Source organism: Marmota flaviventris, chromosome 1 (assembly GCF_047511675.1).
Source record: "Marmota flaviventris isolate mMarFla1 chromosome 1, mMarFla1.hap1, whole genome shotgun sequence".
Classification (NCBI taxonomy): domain Eukaryota; kingdom Metazoa; phylum Chordata; class Mammalia; order Rodentia; family Sciuridae; genus Marmota; species Marmota flaviventris.
Genome location: NC_092498.1, coordinates 26,428,930 through 26,453,837, shown reverse-complemented (window position 1 = coordinate 26,453,837; position 24,908 = coordinate 26,428,930). Strand labels below are relative to the sequence as shown.

The following is a 24,908-nucleotide window of genomic DNA, read 5'->3' as shown; positions in this document are numbered from 1 at the left end:
CAGGAGCACTCAATACTGAGCAACAACCCCAGCAGTATTTTGTATTTTATTTAGAGACAGGGTCTCACTGAGTGGCTTAGAGACTCGCCATTGCTGAGGCTGGCGTTCAACTCTCAATCCTCCTGTCTCCGCCTCCCTAGCCACTGGCCTTTTGTTTTGGAGGATTGGCTTATTTCACTGAGGATGATAGTCTCCAGTTCCATCCATTTACCAGCAAATGCCATAATTTCATTCTTCTTTATGGATGAGTAATATTCCACATTTTCTTTATCTGTTCAGCTACTGAAGGGCACCTAGGTTAGTTCCATACCTTAGCTATTGTGAATTAAAGTGCTATAAACATTGACGTGGCTATATCACTATAGTATGCTGATTTTAAGTCCTTTGGGTATCCAGGAGTGGGAAAACTGGGTCAAATGGTTGTTTCATTCCAAGTTTTCTGAAGAATCTCCATACTGCTTTCTATAGTGGTTGCACAAATTTGCAGTCCCATCAGCAAAGTATGAGCATACCTTTCCCCTCACATCCTCACCAACATTTATTGTTACTTGTATTCTTGATAATTTTGCTATTCTGACTGGAGTAAGGTGAAATTTCAGTGTAGTTTTAATTTGCATTTCTCTAATTGCTAGTGATGTTGAACATTTTTTTCACATATTTCTTGACCAATCGTGTTTCTTCTTCTGTGAAGTATCTGTTCAGTTCCTTTGTCCATGTATTGATTGCATCATTTAGGTTGTGTGTGTGTGTGTGTGTGTGTGTGTGTGTGTGTGTGTGTTTTATTAAGTTTTTTGAGTGTTTTATATATCCTAGAAATTAATGCTCTCTCTAAGGTACAGGTAGCAAAGATTTTCTTCCATTCTCTATATTGTTTCTTAACATTATTGTTTCCTTTGCTGTGAAGAAGCTTTTTTGTTTGATACCATCCCATTTATTGATTCTTGATTTTACTTCTTGCACTTTAGGAGTCTTTTTGAGGAATTTGGCTCTTAAGCTGACATGTATGTCTAGTATGTCCATGGTCTCTGGTCTAATGCCTACCTAGATCCTTGATCCACTTTGAGCTGAGTTTTGTGCAGAGTGAAAGATAGGGGTCCAATTGCATTTTTAAAATTTATTTATTTATTCTATTTTTTATACATGACAGCAGAATGCATTTCAATTCTTAGTACACATATAGAGCACACTTTTTCATGTCTCTGGTTGTTCACAAAGTAGAATCAATCATTCATGTCTTTGTACATGTACCTAGGGTAATGATGTTCATATCATTCCACCTCTTTCCTACCCTCATGCTCTCTCCCTTCACCTCCCTCCCATTGCCCTATCCCATTACTTTCCTTTCCCCCTGCCCCATCCCCATTATGGATCAGCATTCACAAATCAGAGAAAACATTCAACATTTGGTTTGGGGGGATTAATTTACTTCACTTAGCATTATATTCTCCAACTCCATCCATTTACCTGCAAATGCCATGATTTTATTCTCTTTTAATGCTGAGTAATATTCCACTATGTATATGTATATGTACCACAGTTTCTTTGTCCATTCATCTACTGAAGGGCATCTAGGTTGATTCCACAATTTAGCTATTGTGAATTGTGCTACTATGAACACCAATGTGGCTGAGTCCCTGTAGTATACGGTTTTTAAGTCCTTTGGTATAAACGAAGGAGTAGGATAGATGGGTCAAATGGTGATTCCATTCCAAGGTTTCCTAGGATTCTTCATACTGCTTTCCAGATTGGCTGCACCAATTTGCATTCCCACCAGCAATGTATGAGTGTTCCTTCTTTCCCACATCCTTCCCAACACTTATTGTTGTTTGTATTCTTAATAGCTGCCATTCTGACTGGAATGAGATGAAATCTTAGACTAGTTTTGATGTGCATTTCTCTGATTGCTAGAGATGTTGAACATTTTTTTCATATGTTTATTGATTGATATCATCTTCTGAGAAGTGTCTGTTCAGTTCCTTGGACTATTTGTTGATTGGGTTTTTGTTTTCTTGGTGTTAAGTTTAATTTTGAGTTATTTATATATTCTAGAGATTAGTACTCTAGCTGGTGTGCATGTGGTAAAAATTTGGTCCCACTCTGTAGGATCTTTCTTTACCTCACTGATTGTTTCTTTTGCTGAGAAGAAGCTTTTCAGTTTGAATTCATCACATTTATTGATTCTTGATTTTATTTCTTATGCTATGGGAGTCTTATTAAGGAAGTTGGGGCCTAATCTAACATGATGAAGATTTGGCCCTACTTTTTCTTTTATTAGGCTCATGGTCTCTGATCTAATTCCTAGGTCCTTGATCCACTTTGAGTTGAGTTTTGTGCATGGTGAGAGATAGGAGTTTAATTTCATTTTGTTGCATATGGATTTCCAGTTTTCCCAGCACCATTTGTTGAAGAGGCTATCTTTTCTCTGATATATGTTTTTTGGTGCCTTTGTCTAGTATGAGATAACTGTATTTATGTGATTTTGTCTCTGTGCCCTCTATCCTGTATCATTGGTCTACCAGTCTATCTTGGTGCCAATACCATGCCATTTTTGTTACTGTTGCTCTGTATAGTTTAATGTCTGGTATAGTGATGCCACCTGCTTTACTATTCTTGCTAAGGATTGCTTTGGCTATTCTTGGTCTCTTATTTTTCCAGATGAATTTCATAATTGCTTTTTCTATTTCTATGAGGCATGTCATTGGGATTTTGATTGGAATTGCATTAAATCTATATAGTGCTTTTGGGAAAATAGTCATTTTGAAAATATTAATTTTGCCTAACCAAGAACAAGTAAGATCTTTACATCTTCTAAGTTCTTCTTTAATTTCTTTCTTTATTGTTCTGTAATTTTCATTGTAATGGTCTGTCACATCTTTCATTAAGTTGATTCCCAAGTATTTCAATTTTTTTGTGGCTATTGTAAATGGGGTAGTTTTCCTCATTTCCCTTTCAGAGGGTTTGTCACTGATGTATACATAAATGTCTTTGATTTATGGGTGTTGATTTTATATTCTCCTACTTTGCTGAATTCATTTATTAGTTCTAGAAGTTTTCTAGTGGAATTTTGTAGATCCTCTAGATATAGAATCATGTTGTTGGCAAATATTGACAGTTTGAGTTCTTCTTTTCCTATCTGCATCCCTTTAATTTCTTTCGTCTAATTCCTCTGCCTAGAATTTCAAGAACTATGTTAAATAGAAGTGGTGAAAGAGGGTTTCCTTGTCTATTCCAGTTTTTAGAGGGAATGCTTTCAATTTTTCTCTATTTAGAATGATGTTGGCCTGAGGCTTATCATAGTTAGCCTTTATGATGTTGAGATATGTTCCTGTTATCCCTAGTTTTTTCTAGTGTTTTGAACATAAAGGGGTTTTGTATTTTGTCAAATGCTTTTTCTGCATCTATTGAGAAGATCATATGGTTCTTATCTTTAAGTCTATTGATGTGATGAATTACGTTTATTGATTTCCGTATGTTGAACCAACCTTCCATCCCTGGGATGAATCCCACTTGATCATGGTGCACGATCTTTTTATTATGTTTTTGTATTTGATTTGCCAGAATGTTTATCAGAATTTTTGCATCTATATTCATTAAAGATATTGGTCTGAAGTTTTCTTTCTTTGATGTGTCTTTGCCTGGTTTTGGAATCAAAGTGATGTTGGCCTTGTAGAATAAGTTTGGAAGTGCTGCTTCTTTTTCTATTTCCTGAAATAAATTGAGAGTATTGGTATTAGTTCTTCTTTAAAGGTCTTATAGAACTCAGCTGTGTATCCATCCTGTCCTGGGCTTTTCTTGGTTGGTAGACTTTTGATGGTGTCTTCTATTTTGTCACTTGAAGTTGGTCTATTTAAATTGTGTATATCATCTGATTTAATTTGGGAAAATTATATGACTCTAGAAATTTGTCGATGCCTTTGATATTTTCTATTTTATTGGAGTACAGGTTTTCAAAATAATTTTTAATTATCTTCTTTATTTCTATAGTGTCTGTTGTGATATTACCTTTTTCATCATGTATGCTGGTAATTTGAGTTTTCTCTCTCCTTTGTTAGCATACTTAAGGGTGTATCAATTTTACTTATTTTTCAAAGAACCAACTTTTTGTTTTTTCAATTTTTTTTTTGTTTCAATTTCACCGATTTCAGCTCTAATTTTAATTATTTGCTGCCTTCTACTGCTTTGGATGTTGATTTGTTCTTCTTTTTCTAGAATCTTGAGATGTAATGTTAGGTCATTTATTTGTTGACTTTTTCTTCTTTTAAGGAACAAACTCCATGCAATGAACTTTCCCTCTTAGTAGTTCCTTATGTGTGTCCCAGAGTTTCCCAGAGATTTTGATATGTTGTATCAGTGTTCTCATTTACCTCTAAGAATTTTTTAATCTCCTCTTTGATGTCTTTTGCAACCCATTGTTCATTCAGTAGCATATTATGTAGTCTCCAAGTGTTGAAGTAGCTTTTATTTTTTATTTTATCATTGATTTCTAATTTTATTCCATTATGTTCTGATAGAATGTAGGGTAGTATCTCTACTTTTTGTATTTGCTAAGAGTTGCTTTGTGGCATGATATATAGTTTGTTTTAGAGAAGGATCCATGTGCTGCTGAGAAGACAGTGTATTCACTGTTGATGGATGAAATAATTTATATATGTCTGTTAAGTCTAAGTTATAGATTATATTATTGATTTCTATAGTTTCTTTATTTAGCTTTTGTTTGGAAGATCTATCCGGTGGTGAAAGAGGTATGTTAAAGTCACCCAAGATTATTGTGTTGTGGTCTATTTGACTCTTGAACTTGAGAAGAGTTTGTTTAATATACATAGATGCTCCATTGTTTGGGGCATATATATTTATAATTGTTATGTCTTGTTGATGTATGGTTCCCTTAAGCAGTATGAAATGTTCTTCTTTATCCCTGTTGATTAACTTTGGCTTGAAGTCTACTTTATTTGATATGAGAATGGAAATGCCTACCTGTTTCTGCAGTCCATGTGAGTGGCATGTTTTTTCTCAACCTTTCACCTTCAGTTCTGTGGATGTCTTTTCCTATCAGAGGAATCTCTTGAAGGCAACATATTGTTGGGTATTTTTTTTAAATCCAATCTGCTAGTCTATGTCTTTTAATTGGTGAGTTTAAGCCATTAACATTCAGAGTTATTATTGAGACATGATTTGTATTCCCTGTCATTTTTTATTATTTTTGGTTATTTAACTTGACTTGGTTTCTCTTTTGATTGTTTTTTTCCTTCAGTGTTATATCTCCCTTTTCTGATTTTCATTGTTGTATTCATTTCCTCTTCATGGAATATTTTGCTAAGGGTGCTCTGTGTGCAGGCTTTTCAGTTGCAATTTTTTTTAACTTTTGTTTATCTTGGAAGGTTTTTATTTCATCATCAAATCTAAAGCTTAGTTTTGCAGGATATAAGATTCTTGGTTGGCATCCATTTTCTTTCAAAGCTTGGTATATGTTTTTCCAGGATCTTCTAGGTTTCAGGGTCTGGGTTGAAAAATCTGCAGATATCCTAATTGTTTTCCCACTATTTGTAATCTGATTCCTTTCTCTTGTGGCTTTTAAAATTCTATCCTTATTCTGTTTGCTAGGTATTTTCATTATAATGTGTCAGTGGGTGTAGATCTGTTATAATTTTGTACATTTGGTGTCCTGTAAGCCTCTGGCATTTGATTTTCCAATTCATTCTTCATATTTGGGAAATATTCAGATATTATTTCATTGAAGAGATTGCGCATTTCTTTGGTTTGAATCTCTGTGCCTTCCTCTATCCCAATAACTTTTATATTTGGTCTTTTGATATTATCCCAGAATTTTTATATGTTCTGTTCATGGTTTCTTACCATCTTCACTGTGGTCAACTTTATTTTCAAGATTGTATATTTTGTCTTTATTATTAGATGTTCTATCTTCCAAGTGACCTAGTCTGTTGGTGATGCTTTCTACTAAGTTTTCTATTTTGTTTGTTGTTTCCTTCATTTCAAGGATTTCTGATTGTTCTTGTTTAGAATATCTTTTTCTTGATACCTCTTTGTTGGTGTGATCAGTGGTTCCCTGTATTTGCTCCCTTATCTCTTTGTTGGTCTGATCAATGGTTGCCTGCATTTTCTCTCTTATCTCTATGTTGGAGTGATCAATTTTTGCCTCTATCTGCTCACTTAGGTCAATCTTTAATTCATAGGTCATTTTAATTATGTACATTCCTAATTCCTTATTTGATGTTTCATCAATTGCACTGTCCATGGGTTCTATTGTTGTAGTATCTCGGTTTGTTTGGGGCACTTTCCTCCCTTGTTTTTTCATGGTGTCTATGTGTCTTCCTTTCTTGCAGTGAGGATCTGAGGTATTACAGTTTCTACCCTATCTTATAGTGTCACTGCAGATTACCTGTACCTCACCTTCGTGTTGGGCTTCTAGACCCCGGCCAGTGACCCATGATAAATGCTACTGCAACTAAAGTGGTGGTAGCAATAGCAGAGATAACTCAAGATAGCAGTAGGAGTGTCCCAAGGTGGATGCAATCACTTTCAGAGATGAAGCTGAATGCGGGAGATGGCTGAATGGGTGACCTAGAGGCATATGCAGCTGCCTCCAGGCCCTGTCTATTGTCCCAAGGTAGAGGCTACTGTGTGGAGAGGGCTGTGGTGATGGCTGCAGTGTCCCAAGATGGAGTCGTGGGTCTGCAGGTCAGTGGGGGAGGAGATGGTCCTGGGACTAATATTGGCCTTGGCTCTAGCACAGGTCAGCAGGGCTGTCCAAGGCCTGGGGCTGGGCTCCAGCATGGGTCTGTGGGTCAGAGGGGTGGTCTTTGTCTTCTGTTTTGTACAGTTGGTCTTCATATCTGTTTTGGTTCAATATCATGCCTTTTTGTTATTATAGTTCTGTAGTATAATTTAAGGTCTGGTATTATGATGCCTCCTGCTTCACCTTTCTTGCTGAGGATTACTTTAGCTGTTCTGGGTCTCTTATTTTTACAAATAAGTTTCATGACTGCTCTTTCTATTTCAATGAAGAATGTCACCGGAACCTCAAATCGGAATTGCATTACACATGTATAGGCTTTTGGTAGTATGGCCATTTTATTGATTCTGCCCATCTAAGAGCATGGGAGATCTTTCCATCTTTTAAGGACTCCTTTAATTTCTTTTAAAAAAATATTTATTGTTTTTAATTATAGGTGGACACAATGTCTTTATTTTACTTTATGTGGTGCTGAGGATCGAACCCAGTGCCTCACTCATGCTAGGTGAGCACTCTACCTCTGAGTCACAACCCCAGCCCCTAATTTCTTTATTTAGTGTTCTGTAGTTTTCATTGTAGAGGTCTTTCATCTCTTTTGTTAGATTGATTCCCAAATATTTAATTTTCTTTGAGGCTATTGTGAATGGGATAGTTTTCCTAATTTTCTTCTGTTGATTCATCACTGATGTATAGAAATGAAAGTGATTTATGGGTGTTAATTTTATATCATGCTACTTTGCTGAATTCATTTATGAATTTAAGTTTAATTAGAAGTTTTCTAGTGGCATTTATTGGGTCTTCTAGAGACCATTAAAAATATTTTGTAAATGATTGTTCTGGTGCTTTCAAGGAATTATTTGGAAATTTTTATTTTATTAATATGAGATTATATTACATATACCACTTTCAAATTTCAAGTCCTAGAATACAGAGTTCAGAAGTATTACTTTCCATATCAATGTTCCTATAGAATTATGCCAAAAATTGGTTCTCTCTAAAAGCTTGTAACTGAATTTTCATTACATAATAGGTTCTCTTGAACCTTACTCTTCATTATCCCTCATTTTGTATTATTCACATTATTATTTTTATACTTTATTAATTTCTGCTTATGTCCTATTGTTTTTCCAAACCTCATTCTGACTTGATTCACATATCTCCTTTCAAGATATTTTTGTGAGATAAAAACATTGAGAAAAAAATAAAATTAAGTCTTTCTGTTTTGGCATGTAGTATGTTTTTCTCATTACTTCAGAAGTACATGCTTATACATGCTTATTTTTATTCATAGTCTCTTTGGTTGAAAACCATTCTAATGCTTTATCATATAGGTCCTTTGGAAGAAAAAGGAAAAAAAAGGTTTAAGGGCAATAAATGCTAGTTTTAGAGCTCTTTGATTTTTGAGATCCAGTAGTCAACTGGATGACAGGTAAAAAGTTTTGTTTTTTTTTTTTTTCCAAATGACAGTTCCAACGAACAACCAAAATAAACCTCTGTGTGATTTATAAAATTGTCCTTTTCATTGCTTGCCCTGATAGTAATATCTTAAAATTCATGTTGACCTATGCATTTTATATGGATATATGATAATTCTCAATGCCATTTTTCAACCACCTGGCTAATTGTTTTTGAAAAAAATGAGTGAAAAGTCCTTTATGTTGTATATATTATATTTTAAATATTACAAGAGGTTATAATTTTGAATTTGTAAATGCCAACATAGTTTATATTTTGTATTTAAGAAATAGATTTGTCTCTCCTTTGAAATTTAGACTAATGACCTAAATTCATGTGCCTTATATTTGATGATTTGTAAATAAGCTATTTTAAGATAACTTTGGTTATAGTACCTGTGAAATGCAATTCTAATATGACTAGTGTTTGTTAACCTAAAACCTAAATTTTAGTTCCCAAAAAGAATTTTTTTTTTTTTTGTAGATAGTACCTAACTAATCTCATTAATGAAGAAAAAGGCCCTAACCTTAAAAACAAACAGACCACTGATCTAGTAACTAGAGTTTTAAAGACTTCAGAAAGCTCCCTTAAATAGTTAAGTTTTAATTGAGCATAGATCTGGTTTGTATCAGATTATCCAAGATTTTCCTAACTTTGATAGAATCACAGCTATAATTCATTATTATTTTGCCATATGAAAGAAGAATCCTAAGTTTTTAGTTACAATGATACAAAATTACATTCTTAGCTTGTGCCTTTTACATACACCTCCCTTTATTTTTACAAACCTAGTTTATTTTCTTCTTGTTAGTTAGAAATACAAACTTTTTTTCATAGTTGTTGATTCCCTATTGGTAAGAATAGAATATCATCCTTGTTTTATTCTTTAGAAAGGAAATTTTCTACACCTTACAAATGATGCTTCAAAGACTTCATTAAAAATTACTCTGACATTCTTCATTCTTATTGAAGCTTGCCATTTTTGAAAAAGAAAGTATCGGATGAAATAACTTATGCGGAAGATACTGCAATATCAATTGCTCTTCTGGGTAAGTTCCCTAAGCTAGAAGGGTATAACATATGACAGTCCCTACTGACAAAAAAAGGTACTGTCTGTTTTGACTAGCTTTCACTTAATGTGTTTCTTCTCTGTATCTGGGTTCTTATTTTCTAGTTGGAATTTAATCATAGCTTGCTTGTTTATATTCTGGTATTATTTTCTACTCAGGTGTTTCATGATACCAACAAAATGTTCTATTCCTTAAAAGCAAAGCCTGGAGGATACTTTGTTGTGCTTATTTGACTTTGTGTTATTTAGTTTGATGATTTTTTAAAAACTTTGTTTGTTAATCAGCAAAGTGTTTTAGTCAGATTTTTGGCTCCATCCCTAAGAGCTTGAGGTATGACTGAACATCAAGGCAGAAGAGTATGGTAGAGGGAAGTAGCTCACATGATGATCAGAGAGCAGAGAGACTCTACCCACTAGATATAAAATATGTACCCCCAAGGCATGCGTGCAGGGACCCACCTTTTTCAGCCATACCCTAACCATCTTTGGTTACTTCTCAGTTAATCCTATCAGGGGATTAATCACTGATTGGGTTAAGGCTCTTATAACCCAGTCATTTCACCTCTGAATGTTCTTGCATTGTCCCACACATGACCTTTTAGGGGATACCTCATACCCAAACCATAACAACAACAAAAAAAATGTTCCCTTTTATCAGTAATCACAAAAATATTTTCAATTCATACTGAATTTCTAGAATTGCTAATCTGTAAAATTTTAAATGAAATAATAAAATAGTAGAATATTACAGACTTTTAAATAATGCACATATAGATGTGAGAGTTGTATTTTGTACACAGAAATATGAAAATCATAAAAGAGTTGGCATTTATATCTGGATTATTGCTTAACTTTTCTAGAGAAAGAAAATAACTTCCTAGGAAATAAGATCAACAAAATACTGGCTCTTTGATTCATCCCCTGAGACAGGAGAACATGTTTCCAAAATACATCCTACATTAAGTTTGTACTTATTAATTTAGGTCTTTATTTCTAAAGAAGAAATAAAAAATAAACCATTGACTCAGTAATTTTTTAAAGGATTTTGCTGAAGTTATATTCTCAGCATTATATTATCCATATAGAAAGACTTCAGAGATTCAATTGCAATGAGCAAAACACATATTTATTTTTGATATGTTATTTTGTTTTATTTTAACGTTTTGTTTTTTAGTATAGTATTTTTGTTTATTTTGTTTTATGCCAAAATATGTTTCATAGACTTCATCTCTAGTTACTTTGGGACAACTACCTAGAATTCACTTCCTCTTTAGTGCAAAGTAGATAAAAGTGTCATAGAGATTACATTTAGCATGAGGCTCTGAAGAGGACTTTAAGAAGCAGTCAGGCTGAGAAATAATGGGAAATTTTTATGCTGTGAATCTCTGTCACCAGTAGAAACTTTACAAATTTTACGATGGGAATCTAACCCAAAAGAGGACATGGTAATATTAACAGATAAAAGCATATATTATATAGGATATTTGTTGGTAACATTATTTTTAAAATGTTCCTGTTGTCCTTATTATTTAAAAATATTACCTCTAAGAGTGTTGGCAAATATTCATATGATAAATACATGGCCCATTTCTTTGTGTCAGCCCACTCTTTGCTTAATGACAGTCTACCAACAGAACACATTACTGTTTCATATGAGGGCAGTGTAAATTCTTCATTAATTATGAACTTCCTTCACTGTTTATTTACTCTACGGCTCTTCTGTACCTTATTTGTAAATTGCTAGAAACATGAGTTTAAACTAAAAAAGTTGTATAAAGCATTGAACAGAGGCTAGTCATGATTGTTACTAAGAGTTTCTAGTTTCTACTACAGACTAGTAAGTTATATTACATTTTCTTCTAAATGGTATATAGATATATGTGATTCAGAATCAGGATTCTGGAAATGCATAAGGGAAGAAGCTAGTATTCTGCCCAATAATGATAAAACAGGAAGTTGTGAGAAAAGATCTAAATTTACAGGAACTAAAAAGGTGGAGAAACAGATGGGGGAAAAAAAAACCAATATTTCCCATAAAGTTGCATGTTTGGGTAGTTTTGTTGGAAAAGTTTTGTTGTTCCTCTTGTCTACAAATTTTCAAAACCTCAATAGTGACTTTTCTAACTCCAAGATAAAGGTCCAGAACATAAAATTAATGTAAAATCTTGACATTTTTAAAGTGATATTTTTGCAAACATATTCTGAAGCAAGGGTGAGGCTATCCTTTGTGCCTCTCCTTTTGTCTCCTTGTTTTTTTCACCCTCTGACCACCTCTAGATATGCATATTATGCAAGACCTAATGAAAAACCTAACCCAAAACTCAAGGATACTTTATCAATTTTTTGTTCTCAGAGTATCCAACTAGATCTGATTTAATCCTAAAACTGATACTAAGGAATCCAGTTATCTTCAGGCATCCAGAGCACATGACTCTTCAGCACAGTTCCTCAGATTATCTTCATATTCCCTTGGATATCATACATATAAGACTTCAATGGAGTAAATGCAATCTAGTTTGAATTACTGTATGGACTAAGGCCAATTCAGTAGTAGTTTAGATATGACTAAAGGGAACCCCCTCCCCAGTCCAGATAACTGGAACATAAAACTATACTGCCAGTTATATAAACATATAGCCCATACAGTTATATTAAAAGTACATAATGCTTGATGATGATAATAAATTGCTGTTACAGTTTGTGTAGTTGCTATATCTTTTTATCATTTACAGTATACTCTCTACTTATTAGAAAAAAAGCTGTAAAACAGAATACTATGTTATACTGGTAGCAACCTCCTACATCTCATGTTTAGCATATCTCCTGATTGCACCATTTTCTCTTGTGCTTGATTTAATCTCATTCTTGTGGAAGGACATTATTATGTTCACATAATAATGAACTGCCTAACAACACATTTCACAGAACATATTCCCATCATCAAGTGATGCATGACCATGTGTGTTTGTGTGTATAAAATTACAGGATCCAGTTTTAATCTCTGATCTAAATAATTGTAATATTAACATTTTATGCTCAAGTTTTCAAGTAAAATATAACAATGTTATTATATAGAATTCATTTATCCTTCTGGCAGGTGACTTAATGAAAATACCAAGTTCTGAATTGAGGATACAAATTTGTAAGTGTATCGTTGACTTTTATCATGCAGAACCAAAGAAGCATATTCCAGGTGAAGTTTTCAATGATCTTTTAATAATAACTTGTATCTTTAGAAAACAGAAAATTCTCTTACTTCTCTCTAAACTTCAAAGACACAGTGGGCTCACAAATGCAACGCATTTTAAACATAACTTTTTTGTAGTCTTGACCTCGTTTGTCATCTTAAAAATTATATATGTATTTTTTCCAGTTTTGGGGTTTGAATAAGATTTTTATGTTTATTTATTTACATAAACATTTACATAAACAAATAAATTTATATAAATACTTATAATATGGTTTGTAAAATCATACCCATAAGTATAATTATTTATATTAATATAATTATTATAATCATTAATTTTACTTAATGCTAATAAAATTATTACTTAATATCCTTAATAAAAATATTTTCTCTTACATATTTTTAAATTAATCATAATATCTATCAACCCATTCTCCACCATGTTTGTGAAGAGTATATATGTATGTATGTCACAGCTAAGGGATTTTAATACATAATGGTAAAATGAACCACACTAAAATGGATGGTATCAAGTCAGAGGACACTTGAATTGTGCAGATGTAATTTTATTTAAGACATACTTCTTCATAGCTTGTATAACTTATTGTCAATCTACTCAGGGAGAGAAGATATAAATATACTTTTTAAGTTACATATTCTTTAATATATGTAGAAATAAGAGCCTTTGGTAGTTCAAATGGGCTACCAAATTTGTGGTATATTGGCTACTAAAACCCACAGGGACCATAAATATAGTTTTGGAATTCATCCAAATAGAAATGAAAATGGAAGCCATCAAAGTGGTTGAGTTTGGAGAGATATAAAGTATATAAACAGTAAGAGACCAAGAATGACATCATTGAGAGTGCCTGGAATGAGGTTTGGAAAAAATGAACCAAAGAAATTGGATAGGGAACTGGAAGGAATAAAACCTAAAGACTGCCATGTCTTGAGTATCAATGAATGGAATGTTTGGTGAAGAAACAAGTGGTTTCAGTGTCAAATGCTGACAAGGCCTTTGTGATGGAAGACAGAATGACTAAATTGAAATGATATCTAAAGAATTATAGTTAATATTTGACAAGTCTGTTTACAAAGGCAGTTGCAGGATTGAAGAATGAGAGGATTGTGAGAACAGAGGCAGTGTGTTTGAGAATGAGGGAATAGAGGCGGTTCATGAATACAGACTTATATTTTAAATTCCAAAGGTGAAGAGGAAGAAGGTTAATGGAGAACAGCCCAACTGATAGCAAAGTCAAAGAAGAGTTACTTGGGTTTTACATTTTTTTAGGATGGGAGAAATGAAGTTTGTAGGGTAATGAAGCTAGTAAGTGGGAAAATGGGAAGGCAGAATTCTTAAGGAAAGCATGAGAAGATGAAATTAGGACACAAGCTTAGAGTTCTCCTTAGCAAAATATAGATACCCTTTAAAGAAAGGAAGATAATGGTGCACAAGTGAAAACAGAGTTGTTGAGTTACACAGAGTGAACTTAGTTTAATTTGATAAAACTCTGAAAGTTTGAAGTTGTGAATGGCACTTTCACTAACATCTCACAGTTGCTTTTGAATGGTGAACATGATTGGGCATCTGAGACCACAGCTGGAAAGTCTGCAGTATAACTGCTGGAAGAGAAATAGCTCTGGAGATAGGAATCAAGTCTATGAGCCTTAATTTTACTAGTGAAAACATTCAGTATTTGTTTTCATGCTATTTTCCTTCACAGAAAGTTGTATCTACTGACAAATATAAAAAATATCATTCCTTTTTAGAACTTAATACATGCTTCCAAAATTTGTGTCTCATTTCAAATGCAAAATTAGAAATTATCAAGATATGGCCCTTAGGCCCAAACTGGACTACTGCCAATAAAATGCTATTGGAACACAGTCATATACATTTATTGTTCATGGCTGTCTTTTTACTACAACATGCTAGAGTCAAATAGTTGAGACAGAAACCTTATAACTTTAAAAGTTTAAAATACATACATTCTGATCCTTTACAGAAAAAAATTCCCATTTCTATGCTATACAGTTTTTATTTCTATGCTATACAATTTTAAATGCCATATACATTCATTTTAAAATATTTTTATTTTTTAATATTGTTGAATGATAAATGTTCATTTGTCTTAATGAATCTTATGTAAAATAACATACATATTTGCTAACTGATTGTGTCAGGTTACCAACAAGCCAGTTCATCATACAAGATTAAAATGGCTGAAGTTGGAGGATTGGCAAAAACAATGGTTCAGTCAATGACCTTGCTTGAAAATCAACTTGTTGAGAAACTTTGGGTCCTTAAAGTTCTGCAGCATCTTTCAACTTCTGGTTTGTAAAGTATTATTAAATGTGAATGATTCATTGTCATTTTTTTTTATCCATCTAACAATGTTAAGACTTCACATTATAAGTAATTTTTGAAATTTATTTTCAGAAGTCAATTGTACTTTAATGATGAAAGCACAGGCAGCCAGTGGAATTTGTGTTCACCTCAATGACCCAGATCCCTCTGGACAGCTTCTATTTCGTTCTTCAGAAATACTTTGGAACTTACTGGAAAAGTCTTCAAAAGAAGAAATCATACAACAGCTTAGTAATTTGGAATGTTTGCTGTAAGTATACGTGGCTAGTAGGAATGTTGTTTAATCTTAATAGTCAATGATATGACTAACATCTTTGAATCTGTATTCAATTAAGTTTTTGATTTCTCTAATAGCTGTATTTCAAGATACTTTTTTTGTGTACAATTGTATAAATGAATCTCCACAATAAAAATTTCATGCTTTTCTATGTGGGAGGCTCTTAAAGTAGCTTGTTAAGGCCACATTATGCCTTTGCAGATATAAAAATTAAAATGAGATATTAGACATTTAGAATTATTTCACATATTCACTCTTACAGAATGCTTACTATCTTTCAGATCCTGCAATAAAAATTGCCAACAAATGTGAGTTAGCCTTTAAGTTGCTGGGGTTATGGCTCAGTGGTTGAGAGCCTCTGGGTTCAATCCTCAATACTAAAAAAAAAAAAAAAAAAAAAAAGTTACATTATGCTAGAAGAACAAGTAAATAGGCAACTAAAAAAAGTGTAATGTTAGGAAAGAGATTATCACAGGGTAGTACATATACGTTTAAAAGAAGGTGAATTAGCATATCTGAAGGTGAAATACCAACTGACTTAAGCAATATAGGATATTTATGGGCTCAAGTAACTACAAAATGAAAGGATAAAACTAGTTTCATTCCAGGTGCATGCCTGTAATGCCAGTGGCTCAGGAGGCTGAGGCAGGAGGATTGGATTGCAAGTTCAAGACAGTCTCAGCAATTTAGTAAAGCCCTAAGGAACTCAGTGAAACTCTATCTCAAATTAAAATATTAAAAAAGCCTGGGGATGTGGCTCAGTGGTTGAGCACCCCTTGGTTCAATCTCTGGTACTACTACTAATAATAGTTTCATGTGCAACATTATTCAAAGCTCAGCAGAATCAGGATGTGATCCTTCTTTATCTCTCTGAGTTATCTTCCATTGTATTGACTTTGTCCCAGGCGCCACATGGTGAGACCTAAGAAGTGAAAGTTTATAACATCTCAACCCCAAACCAAGCACAAAAGGAGCCTTGCTATGAAAAAGCTCAAAGAAGTCTTCAAATTGAGTCAATGTTGGCCCTGATTGGTTTAATGTTGGCCAGTGCCCATTCCAGAGTGAATTATCGATGCCAGAGATCAGGAATGATCTGACTGGCTAAAAGGCAGCTTGAGGGAGCATCACAAAGCCAAAAGTTGGGGATGAGTTAATGACTAAACAAAAATAAGTATACTTTATTAAAAGCTCAAATTAAGTTCCAAGAGACAAAACAACAAGTGTCTACTGAGAGAGAACCTGACCCAGACTTGAAGAATTAATAAATACTTTCTAATAAACCATGATCCAGTATCTGAATGATAAATAGAAATTGGCAAACACAGAAAAATTATGCATACAGAGATCATCCTAGGTGGGTAAACAGAACTGAAAACAGAATTTAGCAAAATAAAAAATCTGAAAGAAATTCAGTATGGCAAGAGCAGAAAGAAAGGGTAAAACAGTGAGGAATGAGAATGAGGCTAACAAGGTCACCAGGGACATAACAGGAAAGACCTGATAAGCTTTGTTAAGGAGAGTAGGACTTTAGCCTAAGAACAAAGAGAAGCCTTTAAGTGGTTTTTTAAAAGACTTTTAATAGTTTTAACTTGACATGATTAAATCTTTTAGAGCAGTCTCTTTGACAACCTTGTATAAATTGGATTAGTGGATTCTTATCTGGTATACAAAGAAATAGAAGCAGATTGGAAATTGTGGGAAAGATTAGAAATACTTGGAAATTAATAGTATGATATGAAAATAAGATTTGTTATAAACATAGTATTTCCATTGGAAAATGTGTTTTTGTTCAGGCTACTGTAATAAATTGTCACAGAGTGAGTCACTTATAAACAACCATAATTTATTTCTCACAGCTCAGAGTGTCAGCATGGTTAAGATCTGGTGAGGATGTACTTCCAGGTTCAGACTACTACAGACTGTCTCCTCACATGGAAGAAAGAGCAAGAGAGTACTCTGGGATTGACTCTCATGGCCTAATGACCTCCCAAAGGCACCACCTCCTCCTACCATCATATTGGGGATTAGCATTTTTAACATGAATTTTGAGGACCACAAACATGTAGTTCATATAATATTTTTTTAAAAATATTGTTTTAGCCAGGTGCAATGGCACACATCTTGTATTCCCAGTAATTTGGGAGTCTGAGACAGGAGAATTGCAAGTTCAAGACCAGCCTCAGCAACTTAGTGAGGCCCAGTCTCAAAATAAAAAAATAAAATAAAATATTGCTTTATTTTCTAGGACTTTGAAAGAAGTATTTAAAAATCTGTTTACAAGAGGTTTTAGTCATTATGATCGTCAACTTAGAAATGATATATTAGTGATCACTACAATTATAGCTCAAAACCCTGGAGCACCAATGATTGTAAGTATAAGTCAATTGCATTAATTTTAACTGTGTAAGTGGTGGGCATATGGAAAGGGAATCTTGAATCATGTTGTAATATTTATGTATTTTGTTGAAGTGCCAAGTTATAATGTTATCATGGTCACCACTATACTCTACCAATCCTTTGCATATCTTTGGGAGCTTGGGAATCTTCCTCATATTTTATGGTGTGTACACAGATTTACCATTTATGATGTTTTCTTTCCTTCCTGTCCTGATTGATATGTTTCTATTCGGCATCATTTCTTTCTCACTGGAAGAACTTACTTTAGTATTTCATATGGTACAAATATGTTGGCTGCCATCAACAGAGTCTCTTAGTTTCCTTTTATCTGAAAATATCTTTAGGGGCTGGAGGAATAGCTCAGGAGTAGGGTGCTAGCAAGCAAGCCTGGGTAAATGACAGTTCAAATCCCAATTCAACTCTTCTATCTATGTGTGGGATGCTTAAGAAATCTCTGCACTTGTATGGTTCAGACATGAGCTAAAGATCTGGGAAGAGTTTATACACAAAATTTGAGGTTCCTGCCTCTCTGACTCTGATCACTCCTTTCACCCTTCAGTGGCTGTGGTTGCCTCTTTCTTCTGATTCTCTCAGGCCACAGGTTTATTCTGAATGGGAGAATCCTCCAGGTGCAGAATAGGGCCTGCTTTCATGCTAAAAGTCATCTAAAAGGGGATATGGGTAGAAATTTACACAGTACTATTACCTTCTTCAGAGTACTAACTTCCTTTCAATGTTGGTTTGCTCTTGGCTATGAGATCTTTTTATTGTTGTTAAAGTTTATAATTGTTAACTGCAGGAGGATTTGTCAGGAACTACTTGATCATACCAGACACTGAGCCTCCCCATATTTTATTTTATTTGTTTTTTCAAACACTTATTTTTTAGAAGTAGTTGGACACAATATTTTATTTATATTTTTATGTGGTGCTGAGGATCGAACCCAGGGCCTCACACATGCTAGACGAGTGCTCTATCGCCCAGCCACAATCCCAGCCCCTCCCATATTTTATAATGTAAAAAATTATTGAATGGTTGAAATTCTGAAATAGAATCTTTGTCAACAACATTCACACATCTGTAAATTTTATGTCAAGGAATTGGCTTGAAGGCCTCAACCCTTATCAGTAGACATCAAATGTTCCCAATATAAAAGAGGAGACATAGGGGCACTGGGGCTGAGGTTCAGCAGTAGTGCACTTTCCTGGCATGTGTGAGGCACTGGGTTTGATTCTCAGCACCGCATATATGTAAATAAAGTAAAGGTCTGTCAACAACTAAAAAAAATGTTTTAAAAGATGAGTTATGGAATTCATACTGTGCAAATGGGCAAACACAGTCCCTTTTCATCTTTCTGCTTGTTTTATGTATTGATTTGGGGAACTTTAGAACCTACAGAGCATCATAATTAAGGTTGCAATCTGATAAATGTCTAGATAAGTATCTTTATCTAGAGGACACTGGTCAATCAGTAAGTTTTCATCATTGTCCTTATAAACATTCTTGTGAGTTTCATAAACATGAATCAGAGTAATAGCATCCTCATATTTAAAGAAATCATATGGATCTTAAAGTAGTAAGAACATAAAGCTATAAGCTTAAAATCCCAGGGTTTGCCCTGTAAACTTTCCCTAATATGTGAAGTTCAACTAGGTTATCACTGTCAGGAATTAGTTCCCTCACTATGAAATGTTTGCATTCTGGTCATTCTTCAGGGCTTTTCATGTTAAAATTAATTTTCCATGTTGAAAACTAATTTTATTACATATATATAATGAAAGTGAGAGTGGTTGGGACAGGATTATTTAAAAAGAGAAAGAAACTATTTAAAATAACTGGATTTTCCTCCCTTATTGTGTCAAATAAAGTGTTTTAGTCAGCTTTTTCACTGCTGTGTCTAAAGGACCTAACCAGAACAATTGTAAAGGAGGAAAGGTTTATTTAAGGGCTCAAGGTTTTAGTCAATACTCAAGGTCTTAATAGTCAATAGAAGGCCAGCTACATTACTTGGGGCTCGAGATGGAGAAAGAGTGTGGCAGAGGGAAGCAGCTCAGTGGTGATCAGGGAACAGAGAGAGAGACTCCAATGGTCAGATTCAAATATATACCCCAGAGCCACGCCCCCAATGAACTACATCCTCCAGCCACACCCACCTACAACCAGTTACCACTCAGTTAATCCTATTAAGGATTAATTCACTGATTAGGTTAAGATTATAGCTCAATCACTTCTCCAAACCTTGCATTGTCTCATGAGCTTTTGGTGTCACATATCCAAACTATAACAAAGGTATAGACAATTATAGAAGTAAAATAGGCCTAATATGTTTTGAGTTCTTACTAAATTTTAAACTATATCTTGTAAAATATTCGTAGAATAACATAAAATACTTAAAACCTACAAAAGCAAGTTTAAATTAAGTAAATTGTAAATCTATCTAGCTACATTCTTTTAATTTCTTACTTTCATTCCTAATGTTAATAGTACTTACAAATTCAAATGAATTACAGTAGGAGAAATTGATAAATATATTTAAATACTAGGTAAATATAGGCATCTGTATCTTATCTTCCATCCTGATTAATTCATCTTTCTGCTTGTTTTGTGTATTTGTATTAGGAATGTGGCTTTACCAGGGATTTGATACTATTTGCAACCTTTAATGAAGGTAAAACACATAAATCTTTAAACGTCTTGTAATTGCCTTGATGAATCTTTGTATATAATTTTACTCACTTTTGTTCCCCCTCACAGTTAAAAGTCAAAATCCTTTGGTAAAAGGCCTTAAGCTTTCTAATTCCTGTGAAGATTTTGAGTTGAAGAAATTGCTATTCAACATAATTGTGATCTTATGTAAAGATTTACCTACTGTACAGGTAAAGAGTAGTAAAAATAGGAAACTTAATAAAAATCATTTCATCTTATAGTATAACTTTTTTAAAAAAGTCTTAAAAAATCCTTAACTTATATCTTTATCATAGAAAGTTAAAAAAAAAAAACTTACTTGCCTGAATTTCAGCTTCTAAACATTTCCTTTAATTATCTATTAATAAATAGCAAGTACCTCAATTTAGAAGTTAAGAGACTTACTATGTTTAGTTTTCCTGAACTAGAGAAATAAAATAAAAGAATTTCATACAGACCCATCCAACCTAGTCTGGCTCTGGCCATAATGACAGAGAATCATTTAATGCTGAAGAAAATCGTTACCCTCTGTGATGCCAATATCAAATCTATGAACCTGCTTTTCACCACACAAGCCTAATATCTTTAGTTTTTGTTACTATCCATTAATTTATATTAACAATTTATTTCCTGTGTAACAAGATTATATAATTTAAAAAATACTGAAACTGAATTTCACTTCTGCCTTATCACCCTCTAGCTAGTGCCTTTGGCAAAACCCACCTTAACTTCATGAGATTTAGTTCCCCTTCTGTAAAAGAACCATCATAATATTCTGTCCTACTCATGGGGCTCTCGGGAGGTTAGGATGAAGGCTTTATAAACTATAAAGTGATAGAAAAATATATTACTAATAATTCTATTAGTTAAGTTACTGCATTAGATAAATTTTCTTTTAGTTCTAAAACTCTTTCAAGCTCTTTTTCTTTTCATGAAAAAGAAATAGGAATTCATTCTATCATTAATGATGTAATTGTGGTATAGTATAGAAGTTAATGCTTTTGTCAGGTGGAATCCCAGCTACCTGGGACCTAGAGAAATTAAATAATTATGTTCTTCAACAGGTGAGTTAGTTTCTCTAAATCCAGCTTCAGCATAGTGATAACACCTACCCCATAGAAGTATTATGAGGACTTAAATGAGCCTCAGCATTTTTTAGTTAATGTCACTTTGAGGAATATGCAAATACACATACACACACAGATGTTAGAAATTTTCAGAAAAAAATATTTTTATCATTATAACTTTATTGTTTGTATCAAAAATATATAGTGTGTAGAACCTACATATATTTTCTGAAATGTCAAATAGAAAATCATTCCATAAAATATGGTTCATTGTTATAGTAGAGGATTATATCATTGTTAAATGATAATATGAAGACAGTAAACAAAATTTATGTTATAGTTTACAAACCAAGTTGATTGAACAACATTTTATAGAAAAAAGAATCAAATGGCATAAAGGTTATAATGAGGTTCTTAAAGCACTTTGTAAGCAATGGAATCAATTATTTTTTTTATGTTATATACTTGTAGCCCAGTAATAATGATGATAATGTATACATTTCAAAAAAAATTCTCCACTTAATTCTAACAATAATGCTAGAACAGTTATCTCTGGTTTCTCAACTCTTAATCTTGCATACTCTTCATGTAAACTGTAAAGCAGATGAATTAGAGTTTAGAAAATTCATAATTGTTATGAAAAAAAATTAATAGAATATTCCAAATTAATAGAGTATTAAATATAGCCTAGCATATAGTCTTTTATAGTCTTGTGAACTGTAAATATGCATTAAGTAGAGTCAGTTATAATATTAACTTTGTTGTCATTTTACAATATCTATGCATATTTTGTTTTTACAAAATGTTAAATTCAATGAAATTTTAAAATACTAAGCATGCAATTAAGTATGGCTTGTGACTTGAGATTTGATAAAATGTTGGTGTTGGCATAAATTCTGGTATCTATGACTAAATATTAGCTCTAGTCATTATTTAAGACAAAAATTATTTATGCTAAACAACTGAATCTGAAGTCTTTCCTTTGAGAGGTGAGGTGTAATTTAGTGGTGGAGCACTTGCTTGGCATGCACAAGGCCCTGGGTCGACTCCCTAACACAACAACAAAGTTTCCTTTGAAAGAAGGGAATGAGGAAAGAAATGTCAACAGTTTATTAATGCCCTATGTTTTTCTATTTGTATGGTTTTATTAGAATCAAGAGCTAAAGTACATATATGAGCAGCCTAGACAAAATATTAGTACATATATTATTGTCACCTAAAGAGTGCATACCTCAGAAAAGGGGATCCCAATCAACTGCTGTTACTGTTGAGGCTTTTGTTGTTATATTTTTGGAGTTTTTAAAATATCTGTCATAGATGTGATATTTGGAAAGGGATTGTTTTGGAATTATCAATAAAACATCATATTTGAAATGTTTTATTTAATTTTCTTAGATTAAATAATGTTATTTGAGTTATACTTCTAACAAAGTTATCTTTTGCCCTTTCTCATAGCTATTAATTGATGGCAAAGTTGTTTTGGCTTTGTTCACCTATATTAAAAAGCCTGAGAAACACAAGATAATTGAATGGTCTGCAGCACAGCATGAAGAGTTACAACTGCATGCAATTGCCACTTTGTCATCAGTGGCTCCTTTATTAATAGAAGAATACATGTCATGCCAGGGAAATGCTCGAGTACTGGCATTTCTAGAATGGTGTGACAGTGAAGGTGAGTGGCCCTTCAGGAGTCCTGTCAAAGATCAAATCTACATATTTCACCTGTACTCTCAACATATTCATAGAAGAAACAATGAAGTTAATTAAAGTGAAGAGAAATAAAAATATGTAGGTACATATTTTCAGAAAAATCCTGAGATTTCAAACTTGGACATTAGTAAAAGTCATAATGACAGTTGATACATACCTAAAAGAAATAATACATATAATTTTTTAAAAATTTTTATATTCAAAACTATATTTCAGAAAGAGATAAATCCTGGTGATATTTTAATGCTTTCATTCAGGAGATATTTATTGAATGCCTGCTAAGATACCAGATAGTATTTTAGCTGCTAAAATACATTTATGATTACAATAAATAAAAATCCTTAACTTCATGGAGCTTAAAATCTAGATCTTTAGCCCAAAGGAATGATTCCATATTAGCAAATTAGCAAAGCCCCAATTTGTGTTAGTATCTTATTTCAATTCATGAAAAGAAATAAATATGTGCATGTATTTTAAAGTGTATTGGGAAGATACCATTTCTTTTCTAATAGTATTTTGCTCTGGAAGTAATATTTATGATGCCTTTTTGTTAGATCAAGAATCATTAGTTTTTCGATGACGGGTAAGAACCATATGTTGAATTGGACAACCTACCAGGCACGGTCCTTAAGCCACATTAACCTCACTCCCCCACTGGCACCAAGGCCAAATTTGGGGGCCAACAGAGGTGAGGCAAAGAACCTCACCCCCCCACTGGTGCATAGACCTATCCACAAGTATGGCTGTATGCTGGACCGGTAGTCAGTGACGGGTATGATTCAATTGCAGTGGTATCAACCTTTGATATAATGAGAGCAACTAAAAACAAAGCAGGGAGGAAGAGTAGGAAGAAAAGATTAACATTAAACAGATACATGAGGTGGGAGGGAAAGGGAGAGAAAAGGGAAATTGCATGGTAATGGAGGGAGATCCTCATTGTTATACAAAATTATATATAAGAGGTTGTGAGGGGAATGGGAAAATAAACAAGGAGAGAAATGAATTACAGTAGATGGGGTAGAGAGAGAAGATGGGAGGGGAGGGGAGGGGAGATAGCAGAGGATAGGAAAGGTAGCAGAATACAACAGTTACTAATAGGGCATTATGTAAAAATGTGGATGTGTAACCGATGTGATTCTGCAATCTGTATTTGGGGCAAAATCGGGAGTTCAAAACCCACCTGAATCAAATGTATGAAATATGATATGTCAAGAGCTTTGTAATGTTTTGAACAACCAATAAAAAAAAAAAAAAAAGAATCATTAGGGGCTTTGGTATGTACCTGTAGTTCCAGCAAAGTCCCAAGTTTTGGTAGGAGGATCATTTGAGCCCAAGAATTTGAGGCCAGCCTAGACAATATAACAAGATCCCATCTTAGGTAGGTAGGTAGGTAGGTAGATAGAATGAATATCATGAGAGAGGTATAAAAAATTAGCCTTTTTATTCTCTAGTTTCTAATATTCTAGGTTACTAAAATTAGTCTTGTTTAAATTAATTTTTTACTAAATCAAACAATTCTTCTGTCTATACTTCATATTATTTATGTTTACAGAAGGATATTTACAGAAGGCAAAAGGGAAAATGCTGCCTAATAAGAGGAAGACAAATATTTAACAGTTACTGAGGATCTACTATATGCTGAGCCTTAAACACCATACAAGTATTATTAACTCATTTAGTCTTCCCATCAAACTTAGGAGATGTAGTTACTGTTACGATCCGTGATTGATTTGGGTAGAACTGAGAAGTTAAATTGCTTGTTTTTGGCCATACATTAAGTGGCAAAATAAATTTAACTCAGGCTCCAGAGCCCACACTTATAACCAACACAAAATACTCAGGACAGTATTCTAAACATTTTTTTAACTTTAAATATAATGCTATTTCTAAATGAAACTTTCAAAGAAAGCATAAAGAAGGGAGAACTTGCCTTGCTTTTTAT

General features: G+C 33.4%; 1 protein-coding gene across 1 annotated transcript in view; it reads left to right on the top strand.

Moving 5' to 3' along the window:
- The window catches only part of Cfap69 (cilia and flagella associated protein 69), a 51,709-nt gene that overhangs the window by 5,524 nt on the left and 21,277 nt on the right, over positions 1 to 24,908 (top strand). Inside the window, exons 4-11 of the mRNA XM_027956104.2 lie at positions 9,179 to 9,255; positions 12,373 to 12,468; positions 14,647 to 14,796; positions 14,903 to 15,080; positions 17,353 to 17,476; positions 20,124 to 20,172; positions 20,259 to 20,380; positions 22,712 to 22,928. Coding sequence (XP_027811905.1) covers positions 9,179 to 9,255; positions 12,373 to 12,468; positions 14,647 to 14,796; positions 14,903 to 15,080; positions 17,353 to 17,476; positions 20,124 to 20,172; positions 20,259 to 20,380; positions 22,712 to 22,928 — 1,013 coding nt within the window. The remainder of the gene's footprint in view (positions 1 to 9,178; positions 9,256 to 12,372; positions 12,469 to 14,646; positions 14,797 to 14,902; positions 15,081 to 17,352; positions 17,477 to 20,123; positions 20,173 to 20,258; positions 20,381 to 22,711; positions 22,929 to 24,908) is intronic.